This window comes from Symsagittifera roscoffensis, chromosome 1, assembly GCF_963678635.1.
Source record: "Symsagittifera roscoffensis chromosome 1, txSymRosc1.1, whole genome shotgun sequence".
NCBI classification, from domain to species: domain Eukaryota; kingdom Metazoa; phylum Xenacoelomorpha; order Acoela; family Convolutidae; genus Symsagittifera; species Symsagittifera roscoffensis.
The window spans coordinates 22,093,509-22,110,673 of record NC_087062.1 but is presented as its reverse complement, the minus strand read 5'-3'; the positions used below and the strand labels follow the sequence as shown (position 1 = coordinate 22,110,673).

Genomic DNA, 17,165 nt, shown 5'->3' with positions numbered 1-17,165 from the left:
TACCCTATCAAAATCTAAGAAAAAATTCAATGGAATGAAGCAGTTTCGGTATTTTTTCCTGCAAAAGCGGTTACTCTTTTGTAGGAGAAAGGTCAAGCTTGTGTGAAAATTTCAAAATCTTAAAATTTTTCATCTTCTCACTTATTTTAGTAGAGAAACAACTAAGGTTTTGGGCTTCAGCTGGGTCCCAGGCGGCTTTCATCGATACATACGAAAAATTTGGTTCACCCATTTTTTGACACAATTTTTATTATTATATTTTGGTTATGCTTTCTTGATTGTGTTGTATCGAAGTGTTAAAATTGGATTGTACATGATTCAATTTTGATTTTTCTTTTTATCTGTCCTTGAACGATAATCGGCGAGCTTAAGATGATGAGAAGTCATTGGACCATCAACTTTCACAATGATGACTTTTCTGTAAATTGGTTTTTCCTGGTTGAGTTTTTTTGCATGTAACCAAGGAACGTAATTCTTAGGATTTTTGAATAATCTTAATATTTTTGGATTTTTTTTGAAATTTTCTAAAGTATTTGCTGAGTATTTAAGATTTTTTATTTAAAAAGGTGAAGTGCTGATGTTCAAAAATTCTATCATTTCTCAAGGCCGCTCAAGTTTTCATAGAACTAAATCGACCAAAGATTTTGTGATATGAAAGGTTCCTTGGGTTATTGACAAGGTTTTTTTCTGGCGATATCTTTCTCGTTATCCCTCAGTTCGTACCTGAATCAACTTTTTGCTGCTCCTATGCAAATTGTCTCTCTAAGTGTCAAAACTCATAGACCAACTTCAACTCTCGTTTTAATAGAGACTCTAAACAACCAGTGTCGGCACAGTGGGAGTTCGAAGCTGAGAAGGAAGCCTCCCGCCAGTTTGTATCATCTGTGACGACGCCTCGACCACTGACGAAGAAAACAGTGACAGAGTCTGGACACATTGAACAGTTATGCAGCTGGAGAAATGTGGGATCCAGGTCTAACCTGGGGTCAGTAAACATAGTTAAATTAAAACAAAACACGGCAGAAAAAGGACCCCGAACTATTTCAGTTCAGATCTATAGTCTTTGAAAAGTTATAATTTTTCGAAAGAAGTTTTAACAATTGATATCGCAGAATAGCGTTTAAATAAGAACATTTTGAGAAATTGCCCGCGGAACTTTAAAATTTTGACCTCATATTTTGTGAATATTTGAACGAGAGCGGAAAAACTACGAAACAACTAGAATACAGTCGACCTCATGTTTTTTTTTAATGAAGGTCGTCAAGAGTGAAGACTGTTTCCACTCCAGGCACCAGCTCAGTTAACCGCTCCGAGAAGACCATCGAGTTCTCACCAACAGTCATCGTCGCAGTTACTCAAGGTTCGTATCAATTTTCAGAATTTTTATATCCTTAACCTATCTATACTATATTTTTAACCTATCTATGTCTATACTATATTTAAATGCGTGTGACAGCTATCTCCCATGTTTAAGCATAATAATTTTGCAAGCTTAACGAAAGATTTTTTTTCACGTTGAAGCTATATCATATTTTGCATTATTTAAGAAAATTTTTCGCTGAACTTTCCGCCAGGTCATTAATTTTTCATCAATTGTTTTCGAGTTCAACTGAAGTCCTGCTTTTTCATCTGCTTTTTAATCTATCTATACCTGCTTTTTGTATATCTGTTTCTTGTGTTTACCTGCTTTTTCATCTATCTATTATTTTTTGAATATTTAAATGCGGGCTTCGCTCTATCGCCATGCTTAAACTTTTTCAACGTAATTTTTTGGCTTGTTTAACAAAAGAAGTTTTGCACGTCTAAGTTATATCGTATATTGCAATTCTTACAATTTTTTTTTCAATTTTCTAGCTTAAATTCAGTGTTGATTTCATCAAGTTTGAAATAAGCAACCCAATCGTGGGATGAAGTCAGGGTTTTCCCAGGTTTTGCGAGATTCTGGCCTCCATGTATGAATAAAAAATCCTTTTAGTTTACGAGATACGGCAATTTTCGAGATTTAAAAAAAAGTTCTAGGAAATTTAATTAAAATTTTATCTTTTCACTTTATTGAAATTCTCACCCTGTTTTTGTGCGCTGTCAGGGTACTCTCAGAGGTTGAGAATCTTGCCTCCAAATCTCACTTCTCAATTCCTAGATAGTACTTGGAAAAAAAACTTAGATTTTATTAAATTCCAGAACCTTGAAGATCTCAATCCTGTTGTTGGATATTGTGAGGGTACATTCAGTTGTTGCGAGTTTTGCCTCCAGATATGACTGCTCAAATCCGTGTAGTTTTCGTAATATGATGTTTTTGGGATTTTTTCAAAAATTTTCAAAAAAAATCGATATAAAAAAAATCCAAATCTTTGAAAATCTCAATCCTGTTGCTGGAAATCGTGAGGAATTCTGAGCAGTTGCAAATATTGCTTGTGAATATGGCTGCTCAAATCCTTGTAGTTTTCGATAGTTTTCGAGATATGATATTTTTTTTGATTTGTTCAAACATTTTCAAAAAGAAAATTAGATTTAAAATCTCAAACCCGTTGTTGTAATTTGTGAGGGTACTCTCAGGGGGTTGTGAATCTTATTTCTGATTATGACTGCTTAAAACCTTGTAGTTTTTGAGATATGACGTTTTTTGGGATTTTTTCAAAAAATTTTTATGAAAATTAATTTTTTCTTCTTCAAATTGATATTCCTAACCTGTACTTGGAGACTGTCAGAGTAATCTCAGGGGTTGCGACTTCGGCTTCCATTTAAGAATGCTCAAATCTTTTTAATTTAAGAGGTACGACGATTTCCATAATTTCTTTGGAAATTTGTCCGAAAATTCAAATTAAAAAATAGTTCACAAAAGTGAAATACCCAACCCTGTAGTTGTGTCACAGGTTGCGAAGATTGCCTTCAAATAAGACTGCTCAAATTATGGTAGATTTCGAGATTGGATTTCTTTTTGTGGTTTTCAAAAAATACTTTTTTTTTAGAAAACTCACGGTTGAAGTTTCTCAAAAATTGAGTTTCCCAACGCTGTAGTTGGGTACTGTAAGAGTACTCTCATGAGTTGAAAATCGTGCATCCAAATACGACTGCTCATGGCGATGAGGTACAAGGCAGGGTAGGGAAAAGCTAGGCCGGACGGAAAAAAGTGGTGATGAAGGGCAAACCAGGGTAGGTAGTGCAAGGCAAGGCAGGGTGAGGAGTGGCAAGGCAGGGCAGCGCAAGTCAGGCAAGCGCTAGGCAGGGTAGTGCAGGGCGAGAAGAGGTAGGACAGGGGAGTGCAAAAGAGAGCATGGCCGGCAGAGGAGAGGCAAGAATTGGGTAGGGCAAAGAGGGGCAAGACAAGGCAGGGCATGGCCAGGAAGGACAAGGCAGGGTAGGACAGTGCAAGGCCAGGTAGGGTTGTGTAACGCCAGGCCAAGCAACGGGTGTCAGAGCAGTGCAATGCAAGGCTTTGTATGGCTGCTGAGAGTTGGGCAACAAGGGGACTGGCAAGGCAGAACAAGGCAAATTAAGGAAGGTTTGGGTCCATCCAGCCATTTAATCTTGCATCCAGTTAGCCATCTAATCAGTCATCCAATCATGCAGCAATCTACCCATCCATCGATCAAGCCATTTATTCACAAAACTTTTTTTCCATCTATCCGTTCTAACCGTTCAGCCATCTAAACAATCATGCAATCACCCCCTTCTTCTATCCATTCATCAAGCCATCCGCCATCTCACTAAGTCATACATCCATCTAGCCATCCATCGTCCATCAATCCGACCAGCCTTTTTCAAGCCATATATCCATCCCTCCGTCAATCTATCCTTCTAGCCAAGCATACAGTCAGTCAGCCATATATTTACATGGCCACCGATACATTCCGCCATCTAGCCATGTATCCATCTAGCCAACCAGCAAGACATGTATCCAGCTTGCAATCCATCATCTATCCCTCCATTATCTGCCCAGCTATCCATCTGTTCAGTTACCCATACACTCATTCATCCTGTCATCTATCCATCCAGCCGTCTATCCAACTATCGATCTGGCCATCCAATAAACGATAATCCATTCATCATTTCTTCTAACCGTCAAATCATTCATCCGTTCATCCCTCCAACCAGCAATCAATCAAGCTATACATTCAACCATCCCAGCCAGGAGGGACAAAGCAGGGTAGGACAGCGCAAGGCATAACAAGTCGAGGGGCAGTGAAGCGCCGGGTTGGGCAGCGCAGGGCCGGTTAGGGTTGTGTAAAGCCAGGCAGAGCAAAGGAAGGCAGAGCAGTAGAAGGCAAGGCATTATATGGATGCTTATGGTTGGGCAACGAGGAGAATGGCAAGAGAGGACAGACTCATGTCCATCCAGCCATTTAGTCATGCATCATCTAAACAATCGTCCAATCACCGCTTCTTCTATCCATTCATCAAGTTATCCATCTATCGAGCCATCCATTATCTATCTAATCATTCCATTACGCTATCCGTCAAGAAATCCATCAATCTAGCCACCCATCGTCTATCCCTTCAGTATCTATCAAATCATCCATCTGATCAGTTACCCATCCATCCATCCAACCGTCTATCCAACTATCGATCCTGCCATCTATCAAACCATCATCCATTCGTGAGTACTTCTAGCTGTCAGTTCACTCATCCGTTCATCCATGCTACCAGCAATCGATCAAGCTATTTATCCAATCAGCCGCTTTCACTACCATCGAGGCATCTGTCCATCCTTCAAGACATCTATCTATCTATGCTTCATCCGTTCATCCGACCAGCATTTCTTATAGCCATCCATCGCGCATCAATCCAATCAGCGTGCCTTCTATCCGTCTATCCCCAAGTCATCCGTCTTTTCAGCCAGCCATGAACTCATTCATCCTTCCATCCATTGTCGAACCGTCCATACACGGCGTTATCATGTACCTAATCAACCTGCATTTCATCGGGTCATTTGTTCATCTAGCCACTCATCGTTCATCCATGCAACCTGCAATCCATCCATCCATCTATCTATCCAGCCAGTCAGATATCGATCGATCCAACCAGCCAAATAGTTCGTCCCTCCAGCAACACATCGTCCATCCATGGATCCAACAATCAATTTAGTCAAATATCTATCCATCTTTACGTCCAGCCATCCCTCCATCTAGCCATCGATCCGTACATTTATCCAGCCATCTTTCCATTGTTTCTGTCATGCAACCATCTATTCCATTCATTCAGCCACCCTTCAATTCATTCATGCATCAGCCAATCTTCCCGGAGTTCATCTAGTCAGCCCTCCCTCCATAGATCCATTCATCAGCTATCAATCCAATCATCCATTGATACATCTAGCTAACCACCCATTCAGCCATATAAGTTTGCTCCTGAGTTTTTCTTCATGATAAATGCTTCCCATTTTCAGGAGCAGCGTGAGCTGCTGAGGGCCGCTAGTAGTTTGTTATATCCTCAAATTAGACGGTTGAGTACACTGCATAATTAAAACAATTCAAACATAGGAATTGTTTCAATTATGCAGTGTTGGTGGCGTTTCAAGAGAACATTTCATAGCCCCAGCCCCACAAAATCATACAATAGTTTTCATCCTCAAACTTTGTAGCACAACATTTTGTGAGCCACGATGCAGTAAGTTTCTTAGGTTCGAGGTACATTATAGTATTGATGGCGGGTGATAAACCAAAACCCATCCCAGGCATTAACCCAAAAATGCATATAGATCCAGCCAGCGTTGCAGCAGAAATTATCAGAGTTGAGCTGAATAGTTGGTATATTGGTCGTTTTTTCCCCTCGTAGATAAACAGTTTAATTGGAACAGTAACCTGATTCAACAGAAATAATCATTCCCCTATTAACTACGATATTATTCGAGAGTTATTCTCCGCTTGATTTTTGTGTTGTAGGAAGGGGCACTGCTCAAGGTGAAGTGGGCGTGGCAGCTATTGACTGTGAGTTCCCGAGTGTTGAATTGTTCCAGTTCAGCGATGTGCCTATCTACAACTCCCTTGTGGCCATTCTCCATTCGCTGCACCCATTGAAGATCATCCTTCCTTCAACCCTCTTTCCTCATGCTTCGTCTCATTCCTCTACGTCTTCTTATAATCTCGTCTGCCTTCTCAATACTCATTTCCCATCTGTCCAGGTTGAGTCGTTTGATCGCAAGTTCTTCAACGAGAACCAGGGACTGGGTAATTTTTACGCCATTGAATGGCAACTGAAATGGCAAAATCACACCCAACGTAGACCCCACACCCAATAGCCAAACATTTGATCAAAACTTTACCAGTACGCTATATAGATACACTATAGTTACCACTTTTGAGCTGTGCATCTAGGTTGTTGTTTGGTGTTTTCATTCGTGTTTAAGTATTTATTATTTCGATGACCTCAAGATATAAACAAAAATTAAGATAGGACAATATGCATTCTTAATATTTTTCGTTAAAGTTTGAGTGTAGTTATTTGGTTGACCTTTTTAGCTGACATTCGGCGCCTCTGTCATGCAGAATTCAAGGCTCAAGTGCTAGTTGAAGTTAGAGAGAAGTTCTACTGCCTGTCCGCTCTAGCAGCTGTAGTTAAGTATGCTGAGTTCGTGCAGAGGGTGCTTTATCACGCGCAATCTTTGGCATTCTCTTTTGCCACCAATAGACATTGTCTTCATATTCCGCATTCCTCGGCTACGGACCTGGAACTGCTGAGACCCCTAGGACAACGCAAGTCGCTTCACAGGTCAACTTCACTATTTATACAAAATTCTCAATTATAATTATCATTTACTGCACAATTTTTTGATGGTCTCATAATGCCGACCGCAGTGCATCTTGTTGATGTACGGTGAAAATTGAGGTCAAGAAAGCTTTTAGAATTTTATAGAAGACTTTACCTCTTTGGAAACCTTTGCGTGATTTTGTTAATTGTGCTCATATTCAGTCTTAGGAAAATAATCCCATTTGGCGAAAAATTGTTCTGTAATTTTTTTATGGAACTTTGATTTCGAACGTGTTAACTTACCTCCTCCTTTTTGATTTCTCACCAAAACAACTGAGTTCTTCGAGTTGCATTTATTTTTTGAAAGATTCTCTTACGAGTGCGAAGCAAAACTGGAATGAGTTTATCCTAGCTCTCCTCCGCTCGCAAGTTTTGGCTTTAAAGGGTTGAAAATAGAGTTGGTATGTTTAACACGGATCGGGCGGGGGACTCACAACCTAAATAAAATTACTATAAACTTTTTTAGATGATCTTTCTCGGGGTGGACCGAGGTTACATTTCATAGAGTAGGTTCAGATTGAGTCCACCGTCTGTTTGTCACGCTATATGTTTTGGCCGGATAGTTTCGTGCAATTATGATTTGTTAGTAATAAATACTGTTCAATCAGAATAAAAAATAAGAAGCACTCATACAAATGAATCGGGTTGCATTCTGCTCTGTTCTTTTCATTGAACTTATGAGCTGATTTAAGTGGTAACTGCATTTTTATGTGCCCTTCTCTCTTCCCGGATCTCGTCTAGCGTTTGATGCGATTTTTAAAATTCGATCTGATGTCCATATCAGCTGTGTTTGAAAGCTTGCCTAGTTCAATGAGACGAATTTGACAAGAAAACTGTTTAGTAGCCGGTCACTTGATAATGTGAAGATTTTCGAATATCATCCTTAGGGTTTTTTCTACTTAAGTGAGCTAGCGAGTGCAGTGTCATAGTGTGAATCTATTTTTCTTCAACCAACTCTCACAGATCAAGGAACGTGGGACTCCTTATCTTCTACAGTTAGGAGGTTCAATATGCTGCGGTTGTCACTTTTATATCTGTGTTATTTATTTTTGATGGCTTTACATGGCTTTATTTGATGGCTTCTGTGTTATATTTTGCTGCATAGCATTGGCAATTTTTTTTAGCATATGTAGACCCTTTGTTGGCGGCTGGCGTTGGAGAGTTTTCAAGGGCACATAGCGCAGATTCGAGTATGTGAAACTCGAGGTCGGAGGTTTGAATCCGTCATATAGCAAAAGTTCAATCTTTCAAAGCTTATTTGGTTTCTTATTTCGTTCCACTTTCCAGGGATACTTTTTGTCGTTTTCTCGCCTGTGTGGTTGTTTTCTACTTCCATCCATATTTAACCTTGCGATAAGCAAGGGTATTGCAATCGCTTTCTAGACTTTTTTCTCCCGTAAATTACATCGTTCACGGGACTCATCCCCTGGACTGATTCATCTAGTGAGCTTTTCTGTTGCAATAGACTAATTTGCTGCCTGTTATTATTATTCGGCCTCATAGATTGCTTCTTTCATGGTAATTGTAATTTCACCAACTCGAATGGTTAAATTTTCTGTGTTTTTTGTCTTTCTTTTTCATCCTAATAGTTCGGCTTGTTTACACTTGTGAATCAAAGTGTATTCGTACGAATTTTCTCTTTTTTCCAACCTAAATTGTTAAGGAAAGTGCTACTTTTGGTGGCTTTTTTGAATCGGTAGGCTTTGACATTTGATAAGTAAAAAATTAACACAGTTGATGTATTTTTAATTGATTAAATGAACCGAAAAAAATTATTGTTTCAAACAGAGGTACAATGATAAAAAGCTCGATTTCAGAAATTTCCATCTCAATGTGTCCCGAATTTTTTTTTCGAAATGCATAATTTGTACATAATTTGGCTTTATGCTTCCCAAATTATTACATGCAAAATTGGGTCTTCTTGTATTTGCTGCTTCGAATTTGCAACTTATTAGCATATGAAGCTCCGGTATTGGTGGCTAGCTTTTGGGTTTGAGCATTCGTGGCTGAGTGGTTAGTGCGTGAGACTCAAATTTTACTAGGTCGCAGATTCGAATCCGACTTTCAGTCGAGTTTTTGCTAATTCGAGGCCTATTTCTACTTTTTCTTATTTCACTTGATAGAGCTGCTTTTTGTTCGTGTTTTCGCAAGTGTGTGCGAAGCGCAGCTTCGCTTCTGTGTTTTTATTGATTTAGTGGTCTCTTATTGTTTCGTTTCAGGACCGAATTGCGTGTGTGTGTTCTTAAGGGAAAGGAGACTTGAAATTGTTGTTATTAATTTATAATTTTTTGCTTTGCTGCGGTATTTTCGGACTTGTTACTGCTTGATAACTGTATGTCCGAAATAAATTGCCAGCCAGCGCATTTGGTGTACAGCTAACACAACAGCTTGAGACAAAAAAAACAGCTTGCTGGAATTTGAGTTCCTTTTTTCGGAATTGTCCAGCAATTATATAATTTTTCTGGGTTATTTATTTTGTTTTTGATTTGTCGTTCCGTGATTATAGTTTTCTTTTTTTTTGCATCGCAATTGGTGCTCTGCTTTGCCTGTGTGTTGAAATTTTGCATTTACCCAATTGTTTTACTTGTGATTATGACTGAATGCATGATTTTACAATGAAAGATATGGAACAATTACCAGATGAAAATACCCATTCAAAATTCCCAAAGATACAACCTCCATAGGACTAAATAACCCACAAAAAAACTCCCGCTTTTAATTTAATTTTCGCAGATTAAATCAGTATTTATATTAAGAGTGATTATAAATTAAAGATTAAGGGGCTTAAAACTATTTTATTTTGATTTCTTTCAAATCAAATGACATGAGTCACCTTCGTCCTGTCCTGACTTTTTAAATTGCACAACGCTTTTTGACAGTTATATAGTCACTTTGAACGTTTTTCTACGGTTTGCGAAGTGCTGCTTTTCTGTGTTTACTTATTTAGCTTGCATTCTAGGTACCGGTAAGATCAGCATATCGAAACCGAAGTTTGCCATGTCATTTTAACTTTAGTGTGGCCTGATACATTTTTTTTGTTTTAGCCTCTTTGGCTTCCTGAATTGTTGCAAGACTCCTGGCGGACAGAGACTACTCCGCACTAACATCCTTGTTCCTCCCAAGGATCTAAACACAATCGCAGACAGACAACAAGTTAGTCATTGATACAACTTTCTCGCAGAGACATGCTTTTTAAAGGTCATTTATGAGGACAGATGGTAAGCTAGTATTGCTAAAGAAAAGAAAGAAAGAATAAATTTCTCCGGTCATTCATTACATAAATTTGGCAATTCATCGTTATAAGTAATTATTAAAATGAGACACAAACGCCTACCCTAGCTATGCATGCTTCTTTCACTATCAGGAAAAGATTTTTTTTAATGTTTTTTTAGAATTTGTTGAAAATTTGTAATTTCATCCATATGCTAGATTCAACTCGAAGATAATCGACTTTGTGACTGTAAAGTTTTTTCGGAATGTCGATGAGTTTTTTCGGTAATATAATTTTTGCATCCCTTATGGTGAGTGCACCTCCAGGATCCGACAGGAATACACTCTATCAAATTGACACATTGGGCTCGTCCTCGGTAGTAACCTATATTAAGGAAGATCTAGCAAAAATGAGCATTCTTTTATTGTCCTGAGGACTTTAACGCAGGAGTAGGTACAGAGACTAGTGCTGTCATGCCGCGAGGCGATTGTCACCAGCCTTGACGAGCGGCTATTTGAGACTTGGAGCAAAAATGCAACTGGAGGGTTTTTTAAGTGCCCTCTCATATATGCCTTATGGTCTGCCGTGATTTGAAAATAGAGGAATTGAACGCAGTCCTGAAGAAATCCATGGGCTGAACCTGAAACTCGATAGCTCAATTACCAGTGCCAGCGTCTAACTTGTAAAAAAAATAATACTCAAAATTTTACGAGGTTCTAGCTCAAAAAGCTGAAATTCAATCCGGCAGCTCTGAATTTCAATCAAAAGCGAAATGTAGAATTGGAGAGATCACTAGCTGTCAAAAGCAAAGTGTACGGAAAAGTTGGCTGCGAACCTTAGACCTAGACCTTGGCTGGCTCTGCTCGATATGAAGAGTGAATGATGGAACCGAAAGTAAAACACAGACAGATAATTCAGTTCACAGAAAGCTTGGCTTTCGTCCTCTGAACGTTCTCTGCGGGCTAGGAAACCGCATCAGAAGATTTGAGAAAAAAAAGATTCTTAAGCATCTCAGAAACTACCACAATGCATAAGACAATAGCAGTTCGAGCCAATCAGTTGCGTTTAAAATCATTTTTCTCAAACCCACCAATGCACCTTCAACGCAAGGATCGGGAAAGACTAAGAATGAAAATAGGACGAAATCAAAATCAATAGCACCATTGAGATCAGTAAGGATCTCAATCAAACTCAGAGATACAAGTGTGAGCGTCCAATGAGAGTGTCAGTGCCCAAAATGACCAAGAAAATTCATAATGCGGGTGGGCATACAAAAGCGCAGCTCGTAGATACATGCTGGGTCGTACCGCCGTCAACAGCCTGTTCTTCTAGACCCGATATCGATCGTAATTGGGAATCTAGCGTTCCATATGACAATTTCTCAAGTCTGTGGGCTAAATACCAGCGATTAGAGAAGCTTAGAGCTCCATCAGCGGAAGTGGCACTTATTAGATCCATGTCAATTTTTCTTTTACCCTCGCTTATTGGTTTGTCTCCTCGCCTTGAAAGTCAAAAGTAAACAAGAGTGGCTATTTGCTGTGGAAGCCACACAAAAAGTTTCGACCTCAATAAAAAACATTTCAAGTAGTTTTTTGCAACCTCGTGTAATGTTTTGTGCATGGAGTGATGAGAGGAACAAGAGTAAATATTAAACATATAAAAGACATTATTGAAAATAGTTTGGAGTCTTTTTTTTTATTTTGTTTTAGAACTTGTTATTACCAAAAAAAAATTCGACAGAAAGTTTTTTAAAATCTTACGAATCACGGCTGAAAGGTGTTCAATATAATAGACCCATTCCGTTGAATCATTTGGTAAGTGATTTTGCGTGGTTCATCCCCAATTTCAGTGTTTGAAACAATTAAAACTTTTGCAGTCGTTTGTTCTGAACCCATTGTTTTTTGTGATTGAATGTAACTCATAGATAGCTCGGATAAATTTGAGTTTGGAATCGTATCAAAGCTCATTCGGTCGTCATTCCAGTTTCGAAATGATTTTTTTTCTGTAGGTTTGATTTTTTCAGATTATTTAACGTTCTCTTCTTTTGAGTAAAATTGTTATTGTGCTATTAGTTACGCAGCTGCTGCATTTCCTGGAAGCCCCGATTATCAAAACAGAATTTTTTATGTTAACATTAAAAATTTTCGAAAGAAGGTCATATTCGAAAGATGCTGTTAGAGTTTGTTGTTATTTAATCCATTCGATTTTTTAAATTTCATCTTCGTTTTTCTTATTTTCGGCTTGATAGTTTTTCGGCTTTTGTTATATTGGTTTAGTGGCCTCATGTAGCGCCGTTTGTCGTGCGAAAAAAGTTACTGCGTGTGTGTGTGTGTGAGTTTTGAGGTGGAGGGGGCTTATAACTTTTTCATCTTTTGTTTCTTTTGCTCGACTTAGTAGGTTGCGACCTATATTCTAACGGCTCAGTGGCCTCATATTATTGCAATTTACGAGAGATTTAAGTTTTGGTGTGTGTTTTGAGGGCGAGGCGTGCATAATAAATTTTTATAAATCTTAAGTTTTGCTGAATTTGTTTCGGGTTAAAGGGTTTCTGCCAAGGTAATTTTTGGCTTGGTTACTTCTTGGCAAAGTTTTTCCGAAACTAACAACACATTCTTTTAACGTGGAATGTTTTTTGTTTCAAAACTAGCCTCATTTATCTTGATAGATCTAGTGTTTTCGACATTTTTTTTTCGATTTAGCGTTTTTGTGTTTTATATCGCTAGTGATGTGAAGCTCCGCTCTGCTCTCGTTAATTTTATTTGAAATTATTTTTCACGGAGAATCAGGTACCACAGAAAATCATCGGATTGAATCGAGTGATATTTATTTTAAGCTCAAGTTGCCCAAATTTTGAAGCTTGCTTTCAATTTTTTCAGCTAGACAAGTTATTGCAATGGCTAGTGTCTTCGAAATAATTGCGCTTTTTGCAACAGAAACAGTTCCTTGTGTTAAGTTTTAAATTATTGTTCTTTTTTACGCAAGCGGAGTGTAGTTTATTATTTTGAAGATTTTTTTTTTCTAAACTAAGTCGCAATTAAAAGTGCTCATTGGTGGCCTTTTTGGTATATTTCAATTTATGTTGTCCTATTTAAGCATAAGATGTTCAAAAGCATATGTTGCTGCTTTATTTTCGGATATTGTTAGGTCCTGTTTGAAGAAAAAAAACTGGTATTATGAAAATGTATGGGTTTTTTGTTTTTTGTCTTTTTTTGCGAAACTTTGGAAGTTTCATTTTTCCTATGTTCTTGCCAGTTTTTTCATTTTCTCAAATTTCACAAGCACAAATCTGAGCTGAAGGTTTCAATCAAAAGAAAAAGATATAGGGATCTTTCGTTCTCAAGCGGTCATACCCTCATTTTGGTAGAAAAAAGTTATGGCCTCAAACAAGCCTTTTTTTGACATTTTTTTTAATTTTCAAAAACTTTTCTAATTTTCTCAAAAACTACCATGCCAAATTGGAGATAAAGGGTTTAACCGAAAGAAAGGCTATCAGCTTTGGGAATTTTCCTTGCGCAAGTGGCTATGAACAAAATTATGGCCTTAGAAAATTTCCAGTTTTTGATTGTTTGCCCCTTCTTGGAAATTTATTCTTTTTTTTTCTAAAACTAACCTGCTAATTTTGAGGATGATAGTTCATTCAATTTATCATGGTGTTCAAATTTTTCCTGTGCAATCTGTTTTACCCTAAATATTTAGGAGCAAAAATTTATGGATTTAAGAAAAGTCAATTTTTTGTGTAGTCAATTGTTTAAAATTACGTATTTCTGTATCAGTAAATATAGCATTGAAAAAATTAAAACAGGTGGATCCAGCGTCAGTTGGGCCACTAGCTTACTTCCAAGCGACTGTGGCACAAATGCGAGGACGCGAGACTCCTAATCAACAGGCCGGAGATTCAAATCTAGAACATTGAAATAGTTTTATTTTTTTGTCCAAGTTTTGCTGCGTAGCATTGGCAATTTTAAAGAAACTGTAGCTGTTTTATTGATGGCTAGAATTACGACAATTATAAGTGGTCGTAGAGCAGATGTGAGAACTTGATAATCCTTATATCACTTTCAAAAATTCTCAAGATATTTTTAATCTTTGCCACTTTGTTTTCCCTGTTTAAAGCTCTTTTTTTTGCATTTTCCTCGCTTGTATTTACGAAGCGCAGCTTGGTGTCTGTGTAAAATAAAAGTGTCGAATAAAGAGATATTAGACATTGTTCCAGTTCTGTGAACGGTTGCAATTTTAAAATTCTTTCTGGAAGCAATGTTTTGTTGACTTACGCCGCAAGCTTTACCTAATACAATTTTGATGGCTGATTTGCTTATTAGTTGATATCGTTGTTATTAATTTGTCTCATAGGCAGCTCTTTAGAAAAAATGATGCATTTAAGGCTTACATATGAATAGCTTTTAACTTTCTTTTGTTTGCGTCTGAAAACATAGATATCAGTTTTTCTGAATTTTTTTTTGGGATCAGTAGTATTATTTGTTTTTGTTTAAGAATCGATGAACGTAGTTCAGACTTTACTGTAGGTCGCGATGACTTTTTTTTGGTTTTTTTTCAGAAATGGTCTTAAATTTTGTTCCGGCTCATTCATTTTTTCGAGGTTTGATTTTTGATTTCTTTTTAAGTTCAGTTCGTTTCCTGTGTTAAAAGGAAGGCAAACTGTACTATCGAACAGCAAAAGTGTAAAGGACACGAAAAACGTGATGGATTTCTAGGAATTTAATTTTCAGGTTTCGCAGCGAAATGAAAAATTTACCTATTGATTTAGTTTTCTCAAATTGGGCCCATTTTTTCAAAAACTACCAATCATAAATTCTTCAAGAAATTCAAAGAGCTTCAAATAGATCTTTCTATAGTCTTGAAATTCAAAAATTGAGGTTTTTAATAATGTAAGGCGGTCTTTTTTCTGTTTATTGCCTTCATTCGCTCTTTTCCAACTGTCTATTGGCTACATTTGTTAAATTTCAGTGGCCTTCATTCACTCTTTTCCAACTGTCTGTTGGCTATGTTTTGTAAATTTCTTTGGTAGTGATCATCACTAATTATCTGCAGTCCGATTTTGAAAGGAGTTAACGTAGTCGAGTAAAATCTTCCGAAAAACAGATTACATCTGGTTAAATAGTTTCAAAACAACAGTTTTGCAGTAATCAAGTTTTAAAAACTTTTGAAAAACCTAAATTGTCAGTGTAAAAAGTTCGCAAGTTTAAAAAGCTAAATAATTAGTGTTTTCATAGGCTGTGTTGTTTTTTCTCAAGAACTTCTTTGGACAATCATTTTTTGAACACTTCGTGTGCTCATCAAATTTATATTTCATTTTTTTTGGAAATATGAAATCCTTAAAGTTTGTTTTATATCGTTTATTTTTGAACCGTAAGCTCAACCGTTACAAGCTTATGATTCTAAATCAGATTTAACCGGAGTTGTTTGTTGCTTTTTCCGTAACTGTTCAATGAATTAAAAATTGTCAAAAAGTTTCCAACCGAGTTAGCAAAAAAATTTAAATAATTTTAAAACTAAATCAAACAATAAATAACAGCTTGCGATGTCATTTTGAAGATAAATGAAAGTCAACAGGTTTTGTTTGTGGAAACCAACGAGCGTAGTTAGAGATACTGAATGCCTTATCCTTACCGTAAAACACTACATGAACCTGCGCTCATCCTACGTATTATGCCTCCTGCCACCTGTGCAATCACCCCTGAAGAACAATACTCGATACAACTGACCCCTAGACGACTGAAACGTTCATTCAAACGCCCCAATGCCAATACGGGCCTCCTCAATGACTTGTTCGACACTAACTACAACATCGACAAAGAGTCAAAATCTCATGTTCCTAACAAAGTATTCCACATTTGAGCAGTTGCCAGTTACGTTGAAACTGTCCCCAAAACCGAAATATTCACCAAAAATCCACAATGATCTCCCCAAATGAGGTCTCAGAAAGGGCTGTTTCAGCCTCGCTAAACTACGCTCCGCCTTTTTCTTCAGTACTTCTACGCCCTTCTCCTTTAGTACTATCTAAACTGATTTGATTCAAGTGTCTCTAATGATTGTACACAGTGCTTAAACAGCCCTCACGATACCAACCATCTCTTTCAATGTCCCCAAAACCTCTTTTTAAATTGGACTAGACCTCCCGCACGTCAGCCAAACTCGCTCCTGATGACCAGTGTCGGCTCAATGTCGGCTCATAGCTTCGTCTATGAAACCAAAACCGTTCCTCTGTCTCGTGTTGTTTTCCTCTGCCTGGTGTTTTTTGTACACTTCTTCCAATTGTCCTTGGAAGCAAATACGGTTTAGATGACATAAAACACCACCACTATAGCTCTGTTGCCATTTGGCCATTTGGCACCGAAAGCGACGCGACAACCAGAATCCTTAAATAGCTCAATTACTGAAGTTTGGGGCCCCACTTCTACACAGAGGCACCCCGTTGGAGGGGTAGAAGCCGCAGTGGGAGACTTGGGCGAGACGACGAAACGAACAATATTCCACCCCTGGTACTGAAAACAGCCAAAACGAAGCCATCAACTTTCTCAGAAGAGATATACTAAAGTGTCAACCATTCCGGACAAAACTCAAACTATTCAAAACGATATCAGATCGAAAAGACAAAAGCTTCCTTAGAGGAGCTTTTTTTAGCTTGTAAACCTTGTTCTTAGTAAGGTTTAAAACTGTAAAAAGTGGATTTTCGGAATAATTTTTGTTAAGTTTTAATGAGCACATAGTTTTTTTTTTAAATTTAGTTTGCCTGATTTTCTTACTTTTTTTAAAATAACATCTAGCTTCTCAATTTTTTTTTTCACTCTCAAATGGAGTATTGGCGGTTTGGTTTTTGGCACCTTAACCTTTTGTCACAAATGAATGTATTGTTAATCAAAAAACATCGATGAATACCGATAAACCTGAGTTTAGGCAAAATTTGTATCATAATTCCTTGAAATTGATCAGGTGATTGAAGAGCTGATTTCAAACGAGGATTTCCTGGGAAGAGTGCGGAGTCGACTGACTCAATACTCGGAACTCTACCGTCTGCTGAACCTCTGCTCCAGAACTCCAACTTCGTCCGCCTCAGGACAGTGATGAGCATTCAAAGTGTTAAATGACTTACAATTCTGTTTTAGCGAAACATTTGAAGATTATCTTAAGTACCAAATTTTTACTTTAATTATAAAGCTTCAGCCATGTCATATTTTATATGAAAACT

At 37.6% G+C, this 17,165-nt stretch overlaps 1 protein-coding gene across 1 annotated transcript; it reads left to right on the top strand.

Moving 5' to 3' along the window:
• Window positions 1–409: 409 nt before the first annotated feature.
• On the top strand, window positions 410–17,059 carry LOC134853132 (mutS protein homolog 4-like). The gene is made up of 7 exons (XM_063869117.1): window positions 410–420; window positions 809–985; window positions 1,257–1,360; window positions 5,883–6,167; window positions 6,459–6,708; window positions 9,792–9,900; window positions 16,910–17,059. Exons 1-7 carry the CDS (start codon window positions 410–412, stop codon window positions 17,039–17,041), a joined length of 1,068 nt encoding a protein of 355 aa, XP_063725187.1. The 3' UTR covers window positions 17,042–17,059.
• Window positions 17,060–17,165: the final 106 nt, after the last annotated feature.

Excerpts from the sequence above, each read along its gene's own strand:
- LOC134853132 (XM_063869117.1), top strand. Across the intron at positions 1,361-5,882 it reads CATCGTCGCAGTTACTCAAG|GAAGGGGCACTGCTCAAGGT; the intron begins GTTCGTATCAAT and ends TTTGTGTTGTAG. Across the intron at positions 9,901-16,909 it reads CAATCGCAGACAGACAACAA|GTGATTGAAGAGCTGATTTC; the intron begins GTTAGTCATTGA and ends GAAATTGATCAG.